This window comes from Bidens hawaiensis, unplaced genomic scaffold (assembly GCF_021521415.1).
Source record: "Bidens hawaiensis isolate Kalapana, Puna unplaced genomic scaffold, B.hawaiensis_p1.1 tig00042141_1, whole genome shotgun sequence".
Taxonomy (NCBI): domain Eukaryota; kingdom Viridiplantae; phylum Streptophyta; class Magnoliopsida; order Asterales; family Asteraceae; genus Bidens; species Bidens hawaiensis.
The window spans coordinates 46,576-58,233 of NW_027497451.1; the positions used below are offsets into that span (position 1 = coordinate 46,576).

Sequence of the window (11,658 nt, forward strand, 5' to 3'; positions counted from 1 at the left end):
TTGTTAGTTAATAATAATATTTAAAGTTATGGTTAATAACAATTTTATGATTAGTTTCTTTTCAAAGGACAAACACATTATTATCTATCTAAAGCAATTATTTTCTAATTAATAATCTTCCATTGATATTCATAATATTACATAATAATTTCACAAACAATGAGTATTTAAATGATAAAACATAAGTTTTGAAACAATAGAAACAAACACGTGACACATATGAACTTTTCTCATACATGACATGCTACAAATTAAGGAACTCTCATCTTGATCATATAATCACAAAGTGATATTATTTACAAGATTGTTGGTTGATTTCTATAAATCTATTAATTCAAACACGAAAACGACTTCATAAACATCATCCCACACTTCTTCAAAACCTCCAGGCGGGAAGTGTCGTTTTCTTTATCTTCATTTGGCCTCTACACTTGCTAATGATTATTGCGCAACATCGATCGCTTCCATGTTACTAATCGTTGAAGAAAGTGCATAACCTATCAAATTGAAATAAAATATATATAAATAAGTGAAATTTGTAACAGTAAATTGTTAAATTTTCTTAGCAATGGTGATTAAAGTAACCTTACCTCAGATGGTTCTTGTAAAGAATAAACAGCATCAGTTTCTTTTGGTACTTTTGACACCAGGATACCGAATCCTTGTCCTCGTTCTTGAAGTACCTGAAGTAGCAATGAAGATTGTTTTCGAATTAGAATGGTTGAAAAATTAGACTTAATATAAGAATTAAATGTTTCAAAATAGATATAATTACCCTAAATGCGTCTTCATCTGTTTTATCATCTCCAATATAAACGGGTAAGACATCTTCTGAGCTTGCATAACCTATATTGCAAAACAAAAAAAACAAAAACAATTAACATGCTATTCTACTTCTTTGATAATATCTTTTAACATTACCGCAACTTAAAAGATAGAACTTTTGGGTACCTAAGGATTCCAACAAGAACTCGATGGCTTTGCCTTTGTCCCACTTAATAGTCGGTCTAATCTCAAGAACCTTTCGTCCTTGAGTCAATCGAAGCTTCGGGTAGTCCTTGAGAACGGATTTAACTATCTTCGCTAAATCATTCCAGCTCTATACACAAGAAAAAAAATATATTACCTTTATGGTTTTAACATATGATTTTAAATAACTAAATGAATATTTTAAGCTAGGCTATACCTTTTCTTCAACACATCTAAAATGTACTGATAAGCAAAACTTGTTGTTCTCCACATTGGAACCAAGTATAGCCTTTGTTTTTTCCAATAGGATTTTATAAACCTGAAAAACATAACATATGATATTTTTCAACATCAGTAATTCTTTATCAAGTTAAGAAAAATAATAACACTAACAAAAAAAAGGCTACCTCAGCCATCATTGGTAAAAATTCTTTGGCCGGTTGACAAAGTACATTTTGATTTCCCTAAAAAATATTAAAAAATATATACAATGAATAAATGCCAATATAATTTTCTGACTACATTTACCAAATATAAAATAAACATTATGTTAAAAAATATAATTTTGTTTATACCTTATGCTTGCGAGACCACGGTCCCTTGATATCCATACCATGACTGCCCGCGTAGTACAACTCTGATAATCGTACAAAATTATAAACCTAAAACGAAAAATAAAGATCGTCATTTTCTTGATTAAACAAAAAACAAATGTGTTATATCCACGGTATTAAACACGTCCAGTACGTGTGTTGACAGGTCTAACCCGAACACCACACAGATAAAGAAAAAAATGTACCTTAGCTCTACACCTTCCACTAACTATTGCTGTTGGGAAATATTTTGCAACATTCTTGACTGCTTCTCTCATCTATAGCCACCATTTAAAAACATTTAGAGAGAGTAAGACACAACATTTATATAATACCTATACATACATGTAGACATATATCTATATAGAGAAGAATAATAACCTCAGGAGCCATGTATGCTTGATCAGGATTTTCAACAATGGGAGATAAAGTCCCATCATAATCAAGAAATATCACAACTTGTTTCATTTTGGCAGCACTCATTATCTCTTCAAACATACCCAATGCTGATGGATGCTTCATCTGTTTCAAACAAAATCAATTCAATAAGTAAATAATAATACTAATAACAACAACAACAATAATTATTATTTTTTTGAATAACGTTTTAGTTTTCTTGTCATCGAGACGTTTAAACTCTCACTCTTTAGAAAGACAGTCTAATAATAATAATAATAACAATAATAATAATAATAATTTTTTAACTGAGTTATTAGTTTTCTTGTCACTGATAAGTTTGAACCCTCGCCCTTTAAAAATATAGTCTAACAACACCAACAACAACAACAACACCAACAACAATAATAATAATAAATTTTTAACAGAGATTAGTTTTTTTATCACCCGCGGGTTTAAACCTTCGCCCTTTAAAAAGATAAAGTCTAATAATAATAAAAATAATTAGAAAACAGAGGATTTTGAAAATCAAGAACAATTACTCACAATCCAAGCTTTCTTCTCTTCACTATTCTCCGACACGGTTCGGGTCGGAGAAGAAGCCCGCATAGCATCGACCCACGCATTCTTATTCCCTATTCCACCTCGGGCGGTTTCAATACTCTTCGGAAACTTATTTCTTGAAAACAGAGTAATGTTATTGTAATTGGAGGAAACAGAGGATGAAAAAAGCGGTGAATTGTTAACCGCGGTGATCGCCATTTCGATAGCGGACTGGGTATCGGAAACAACGGCATTCGGGTTCGTCATTGAGTCGAATTCGATGTGATTTGATGAATTGGAAACAGGGGATTTTATAGAGAGAAAGAAACAGGGGAATGCACACGCAATAGACAAGGTGAAGAGTTAAGGAAGTTGAAGTGGAATTTATAATAAGTGAATAATAATAATATGGAGATGGAGGAAGCATCCCTTTGGCTTTTTGTATATTGCATAGGTTTAATTTTATTTTTATTTCATTTTTGATTAATTTAAGTATAATCAATGGGAATTTAGAACAAGGTTTATTGGATTCTCTAGCTTTTTATATTCCGGAATATTTGTTTCATTTCTTTTTTTTTTTTTAATTTTAGTTGGTATTTGTTTTAGTTGGTATTTGTTAAATGGGCTATAGCCTAGGTGTGCTTACGGATGTTAAAAAAAGGTTTGGCTCTTTTGAAATAAATTTTAAATAAAATCGTGTGTTTGTGAGCGAGTCAAGCTTGAGCTAACGTAAGTCGATAGACAAGTTTTATATCGGTTAATAGGGACAAACCGAACTATGATAGATAATGTATATTTTGTCATGTAGCGAATTTCGTCTAAGAAGGGTATGAAGCAAGGAGGTGAAGACACGTATATAGTGTACATGAGTGGATTTATGGTGGATGTAATGTCCCACTTTTAGGTTTTTTATGTAAAATATTAATGTTTGTGTTAATGTATTTATTCACTTTTAAGTGTGTTATTGTGTTTGATTAGTGTGTGTGTTTGTTTTGATCTCAAGAAAACAGGATACTTGTAAGGGTTTGAAATATTAGGTTTTAGATAATAACCTTGGGTTATGGCTCTTAAAATTAAAGGACCAAATCTTTTAGTGATGAAACATAAGTTATTGTTATGGAACTTAGGGACTAGTTTGTCACTATCACCCTTACTTGACTAATGAGGAAGGCTTGGTTTGTAATCTCTCACCTGTAAGACTATTTGTAGTGTAGTGGCTACAAAATAGGATGATTTGTGACATTTGGCGCCCAATCAGCAAATGGAGAATTTTTGTTTTATGGTTTAATGGTGTATATGTATATTTGTATACACATGCTACACATAAAAGAATTAAAATATTATTATTTCCGAACTCAACTCAACGACAAATCCCCCCCCACCCCTCTGTCACCCCACTTATCGCTTGGGGGGGGGGGGGGGGGTTGGCCAACATATCACCCCAAGTTTGGATATTTGTCGCCCAGTACATATGGCCTAACTCATGATTTTAAGCCGTTTATGAGTTGTCTTTCAATGTTATAATATGTGATTTGTGGAATGGTTTAGGTTCCATGTAAAATCATGTTAGATGCATCAATACACCATTGTCGGAGTTCAAGCTTTGTTGGATGCTATTGATTCTTGACTAAACAAATAAGTTTAGGGAAACATTGAACATCTTGGTTTTTTGATGATGTAATTGGGTTTATAACATCTCTTTTGGTGCAAGAAAGTTATTGGCTTTGACTATCAATGGTGGTTCTAGTGGAAGGCATGTGTGGGTGTAAAACTTGCTAAAATTTGACTTTTGACTTATATGGGTTGAAAGTGGAGTTTTATGTTTAGTGTGGTTTAAAGTTTTAACCATTGTAGTTAAGGAAATAGGCAGTTAATTGATCATAGAGAATATATATGTGAATTTTTGATTTCAAGATCTTATTCTGATATATTATGAGGAATGATAGTAATGGTTTAAGGAAGCATAGATGGGTGGATTAAAAACTTATCTATTCTTGAGGTAATGTGAGTTTTAAAGTTGATAATCTTCACATGTTAGTCTTAACAAGTTTTTAGAGGTTATAAATGTGTAAACTTGCCCCCCCCCCCCCCCCCCATGTAAGTCATTTGAATTATTAAGCGAACATGTGAGGATTTGACTTCAAGAAATCACCAAACCACAAGGGAATTCAATACCTAGAAAATCTTTTGGAAATGTGACTAAATGTTAACATATTAAGAAAGCGTATGTTTACACATTGTGTATTGAAAATGACTTGATTTATTGTTGTGTATCTGTGTCATATTGTTGTGTATCCATGTCATGTGTTTACTACTACTTTTATTTATTATTATGTATAGATATAGAGCTTTTTATTCATTTGAATCTAAAATCCCTTTGGATATTTGGATATCATCATCATCTATCTAATCTAATCTATCTAACTATATCATTAAAGTAAGATGAGTTTTTTCACATGACATCATTCTAAGGTACGTAGATGACATATGAGTAGTTTTCTATTTATCAAGCCAATCAATTATGTTATATTTGGAAATCCCAATAAATAAGTTATATAAATATTCTAGATAAATGAGTATATATACCATTTCATTAAATATCATATTATTAGGTTATAAGTTAACATTCGAATATGTATAAATATAATGATCTTAACATTTCTTCTAATCACACATGTTAGTATCCAATGTTATATTTTTAAAGAGGTTTTTAAAAATTTATAAATTGTAAAATTTTGTTTATTATTATTTATATCTTATTAATCCATAAGATATGTTATTATGTAAATTATTATTATTATTATTATTATTATTATTATTATTAATTTATGCTAGTTATTATTTTTTGGATAAATTTTAGATCAAGGGTGCGAAAGTTAATTAACCTTTTTAGGGCGGTGGTTATTACTTTATTCTTTGATTCATTAAATGAGAATATTGAAGATTTGCTCCCAATATTGGAGTATCTTTTATTTTATTCAATCTATGGTTAATAATTTCACTTCTTATAACCATGTTTTTCAAAAGTGATTATCATGCGTGCATAGCATAATCTAGGTCTTGTGACACGTCACATTTGTATGGTTAAAATAACTACACCTAATTATTTGTTCATCTTTTACAATATAACTCTATAATGTATGGTATGTTGTATTGCTATCAATAATTGTAGTAACTTTTATTAAAATATAAATGTTTATGTTCTTATAAGAGAGATGATAAAATGAGGTTGTTTTTTTATTGTTAGAGGAGAATATACTCAAATATATATTCAAAATTTAAGATTATATTTCTTACTTTAGTTGGATTTTCATTATAAATTAAAAACTTTTAGCGACTGATAGATCTCGGACAATACCTTAGTGAAGGTAAGACGGGTGGGAAACCGAACATGCTAAACACTTCACCAAGGTATCACCACAACGACTACCCAAAAATCAGATTTAAATAGTCTTGATACTTTAATTTACTTCTCAATATTAAAAACAATGTGTTTTTATATAATAAAATGCATGTAAGCATATGTAATATAATTTAAGTAAAACACTCGAATTTTGATAATTTATATATTTGTGATTTCTTATACATCAAAGGTTGTAGATTATGCATTGAGGTTTGTTTCTCCTTTCACTTTGCCTTCTTTCTATATCGGTCAGCTTAAGATATTTTAATATATATAGAAGATAGGAAAATAAGAAAACATGCTAATTAGTGTAGTTGTATGCTTTGGTTTGTTACAAGCGTTTTTTATTTATTTTATTTAGTTTTGTTTGGTTGGTTTGTAATTTGAGTATATTACTTTATAACTACTAAATTAGTTATAGATCCGTTTTTATGTTTTTTATTGTAGGTATCGAAACAAGCCTAACTTGCTGATACTGACCGAATTCGCGTCGACTCGCTGCTGTAACGAACGAGTTTTTGTTTCGGTTTTTTTTTTTAATTTGTTTTAAACATGTTAGCTTGACGAAACTATTTTTTGGGTTTAGCTTTGATACCTTAACAAACGTAGCTGATGCCTAGTGAATTCGCGTTGACTCACGACAGCAACACCGTGTTTTACCAAACACAGAACAACCACGTCGCAACACATCGGGTAAAAACCTAGTTGAATTTAAACTCACATGAATCTAAAGTTTTCTAATATGCCTCTTAGAGGTGACGGAGTGGAGTCGGGATGACTCCATCAGCTCTTAACCATTCAAATAATTATTTTTTCTAAATTACAAATAATACTTAGATTGTTATTATTTTATTATTTTAGAATACCAACAATTCTATTAATAAAAATTCCGCTAGTAAGAAACTAGACAGAATGAGACAAGATAAAAAAAAATAAATCCATTTAGAACGCCAAGAAACTATTAATAAAAATTCTGCTAGTAAGAAACTAGACAGAATGAGACAAGATACAAACCGATTCAGAAAAGCAACTAAAGTATTATATACAAATAAAACATAATAGATATACAAAGAAATTAATTTGTGATATATCTATAAGAAAATTCGTCTGGTTCTCATTTTAATTCAACCAAATCTGACCGGGCACTGACTTTGAAGATAAATTCTTTTACTCGAAAATTGAACAAAAAAAAACAATTTGTGAAACATATTCTGGTCCGTTTGTTGTACTGCTTCAAGTAAATCTTCAGTTTTGTCAGTTCAAAGTTCAAACTATGTTTACAAACATGTTCTGATCAAGGGGTATGCATGTGCATACTGAATATGATGTGTTAAGTGTGTTTTAACTATTTAATGAAAGTTTATGTGTGAATATGTATATACACACTATAAAATTTTAGCGAAAATTTATACACAAAGAAGTATATGATTGTTGTTCATATAACTATTAAATAATGGGTTTGCGATCTTTTTGAAAACTATAATAAGTTAAAACAGTCTAAAATGAAGTTAAGATTAAAAAGACGCGGATGCTTGAAATGATGTTTAAAATAGTTAAAACGGTTTGAAATGAAGTTAAGAATAAAAAGACATTGGTGCTTGAAGTGATGGTTAAAATATAGCTAAAACGGTATGAAATTAAAAGACATTGATGCTTGAAGTGATGTTTAAAATAGCTAAAACGGTTTAAAATGATGTTAAGATTAAAAAGACATTGATGCTTGAAGTGATGTTTAAAATATAGCTAAAACGGTATGAAATGAAGTTAAGATTAAAAAGACATTGATGCTTGAAGTGATCTTTAAATATAGCTAAAACGGACTAAAATGAAGTTAAGATTAGAAAAGCATTGATACTTGAAGTGATGTTTAAAATATAGCTAAAACTGCCTAAAATGAAGTAAAGATTAAAAAGACATTGATGCTTAAAATATAGCTAAAACGGTATGAAATGAAGTTAAGAATAAAAAGACATTGATGCTTGAAGTGATGTTTAAAATATAGCTAAAACGGTCTAAAATAAAGTTAAGATTAAAATGATTGATGCTTGAAGTGATGTTTAAAATATAGCTAAAATGGTTTAAAATGAAGTTAAAATTAAAAAGACGTTGATGCTTGATGTTTAAAATATAGCTAAAACGGTTTAAAATGAAGTTAATATTAAAAAGACATTGACCTTGAAGTGGTGTTTAAAATATAGCTAAAACGGACTAAAATGAAGTTAAGATTAAAACGACATTGATGTTTGAAGTGGTGTTTAAAATGTAGTAGCTAAAGCGGTATGAAATAAAGTTAAGATTAAAAAGCATTGATGCTTGAAATGATGTTTAAATATAAAAATGTTTTGGGTGGTCATTTGTCCCACATGAGTTGATAAATAAACCTTAAAATGGTTTATAAAAGCATGCTTAATAAGCATCTATAGTTGTGTTTTACTCTTAACTCTTATTTACATTCGAATAACTTTAAAAAAAAATCAAAATGTGGTATAAAAAGACTCGGAGGTCTCTTATCCAGGTTACGAGTTGTATAAACAACTTACAGTCTAAAACAAAGTTAAGATTAAAAAGACATTGATGCTTAAAGTAACGTTTAAAATAGCTAAAACAATATGAAATAAAGTTAAGATTAAGAAGACATTGATGCTTGAAATGATATTTAATATAGCTAAAATGGTATGAAATGAAGTTTAAGATTAAAAAGACATCAATGCTTGAAGTGATATTTATAATAGCTAAAACAGTCTAAATGAAGTTAAGATTAAAAAGACATTGATGCTTAAAATAATATTTAAATAGTAAAGTGTTTTGAGGTGGGAATTTGTCCCACATAAGTTGATAAATAAACCTTTGGTTTATAAAAGTATGTTTGATAATAAGCATCTATAGTTCTGTACTCTTAACTCTTATTTATATTCGAATTACTTAAAAAAAATCCAAAATGTGGTTTAATAGGACTTGAGGTCTCTTATCTAGGTTACAAGTTGTCTAAACAACTAATAGTCTAAAATGAAGTTAAGATTAACAAGACATTGATGCTTGAAATGATGTTTAAAATAGCTAAAATGGTCTAAAATGAAGTTAAGATTAAAAAGACATTGATTCTTGAAGTGATGTTTAAAATATAGCTAAAACTATCAAAAATGAAGTTAAGATTAAAAAGACATTGATGCTTGAAATGATGTTTAAATATAAAAGTGTTTTAGCATGGGAATTTGTCTCATGAGTTGATAAATGAACTAGGGGTGAGCAGAAAACCGAATTAACCAAATCGAAACCGAATTAACCGAAAAAACCGCACCGAAAAAACCGAACCGAAGCATTAACCGACGATTAATTTTTTGTTTTTTTTTTTTGGAAAACCGAAATTTCGGTTATCCATTTTTAAACAACTGAACTGAACTGATTGATGATGATAAAGATTATCAAGATGATGAGGAATAGACTAAACTTTTATGATAAATAAATAAGATGATGAATGAAAATCAGGATTAAACTTTTAATGTTTTGTAATTTTTAAACTCTATTTAGCAACTTTGTATTCGTATAGTTTCACGTAACACATACCTATTTTGTTTTTAAATTCAATATATATGTGGACTGTGGTACTCTAACACGTTCTTATGCAAGCTTAAAATATGCATTTTCATTTTTATTTTTTTTATTTATTTATTTTTTTGCAATTTCAACACATAATTGAAAAACCCTGAAAATAACCGAACTGAAACTGAAATTAACCGAAAAATCGAAAACCGAAAAACCAGAAAACCGAAAACCGAACGGTTTGCATATTCAAATAGCCGATTACTTCGATTTCGGTTTGGGTTTCGCCTAATAACCGAACCGAACCGAACCAAACTCAGCCCTAAAATAAACCTTAAAGTGGTTTATAAAGTTATGCTTAATAAGAATCTATAGTTGTGTACTCTTAATTCTTATTTACATTTAACTTTAAAAAAGTTCAAAATGTGGTATAAGAGGACTCTAGGTCTCTAAGCTAGGTTACGAGTTGTCTAAACAACTTACCGCGTTGCAAACTTTTGGCGCGTAGCGTGATAACAAATGACAACCATTCTAATTACCATCAGGTCTTTACCGTCACAACCCGGTTCACTGATGCATAACTTATATTAAATTTGCACATTCCAACTTAAAATAAATCTCATTTACCGCAACAAAATTCTAACGCTTGTTAAAAAAGAACCAACCAAATGCATTCTAAAAAGGCAGCCCCTCTCATTTTGTTTTTCCAATTCTGTTTCATAAATCATGCAAATGGTGTTGCTTATTTTTGTATTAGAAGAATGCTTGCAATGTTAAAAGCAAAAATGAACTTGCAAACATGGTGAAATGAGGTTTGAATTTGAATTGAAAAAAAGCTATTGCTTCATTTCTAGTATTCCGTGAGGGTTAATTGACTAGCATCTAAGAGCATCCACAACGAATACAAAAAGAGCACTCGTCCATATGCCAAACGAGATTGATATTGTCCCTCTCACTTCTTCTCATCACACATAGATGTATTTATGTGTTTGCGTGTATTGGAGTATGTGTATGTATGCATATATATATATATATATATATGGGAGATTTCAAATGAGAACCCCTTTAAGTTTTAAGAACTCGAAAAAACTCAGTGTAACAATTTTTTTTTTCGAAATTTTTTTTACACATACGTAATATATGTAGGTTACATACACGTAAAAAAATTACAGAATTTTTTACGCACCGAGTCGACTTTATACACATGTGTAACGGACGTAAAAGTTAGTGTAACCACTTACATATTTATTCTCTCTCCTACTTTGACTTTTTTACCAGATTTAATCTCAACCACACAATCCAATCCATTTAATAAAATGTGTGGCCTAGAATTGAGTTCTTAAGTTCTTAAAACTCAACATGGTTCTCAAAATATCCCTCCCCTGTATATAATATCCCTCCCCTGTATATATATACAGGGGAGGGATATTTTGAGAACCATGTTGAGTTTTAAGAACTTAAGAACTCAATTCTAGGCCACACACACACACACACACACACACACACACATATATATATATAGGGGAGGGATATTTTGAGAACCATGTTAAGTTTTAAGAACTCAATTCTAGGCCACACATTTTATTAAATGGATTGGATTGTGTGGTTGAGATTAAATCTGATTAAAAAGTCAAAGTAGGAGAGAGAATAAATATGTAAGTGGACACACTAACTTTTACGTCCGTTACATATGTGTATAAAGATGACTCGGCGCATAAAAAATTCTTTAATTTTTTTACGTGTATGTAACTTACATATATTACGCATGTGTAAAAAAAACGTTACACTAAGTTCTTTCGAGTTCTTAAAACTCAAAGGGGTTCTTAATTGAAATCTCCCCTATATATATATATAATCTATAATATATATAAACGAAAACCCAAAAATCTTATGTGTCGCGATGTGGTCGCTCCCCCCTTTTATAGAAGCCACCAGATTTCTTGATTTTTAAATGGAGGCCTCTCATTGATTTAACCCAAATTCATGGGTATAGGTCTTACCAAAACCAGATAGCTCTTAAACGGGTTATAACATCTCATCAAATTAAAAATTAATCTTACCAATGATTTGATATGAAAATCCTAATATATATAAACAAAAACCCAAAAATCCTATGTGTCGCGATGTGGTTGCTCCCCTTTTTATGGAAGCCACCAGATTTCTTGATTTTTAAATGGAGGTCTCTTATTGATTTAACGCAAATTCATGGGTATG

The 11,658-nt window shown here is 30.0% G+C and overlaps 1 protein-coding gene across 1 annotated transcript; it reads right to left on the minus strand.

Moving 5' to 3' along the window:
* Positions 1-229: 229 nt before the first annotated feature.
* Positions 230-2,772, minus strand: LOC143593391 (putative trehalose-phosphate phosphatase D). Its single transcript, XM_077073037.1, has 10 exons — positions 2,505-2,772; positions 1,944-2,084; positions 1,769-1,840; positions 1,545-1,631; positions 1,377-1,433; positions 1,187-1,288; positions 952-1,099; positions 776-846; positions 591-683; positions 230-497 (listed from the first exon to the last, which is right to left on the minus strand). The coding sequence occupies exons 1-10, from the start codon at positions 2,766-2,768 to the stop codon at positions 435-437; spliced, it is 1,098 nt and encodes a 365-aa protein (XP_076929152.1). The 5' UTR covers positions 2,769-2,772; the 3' UTR covers positions 230-434.
* Positions 2,773-11,658: the final 8,886 nt, after the last annotated feature.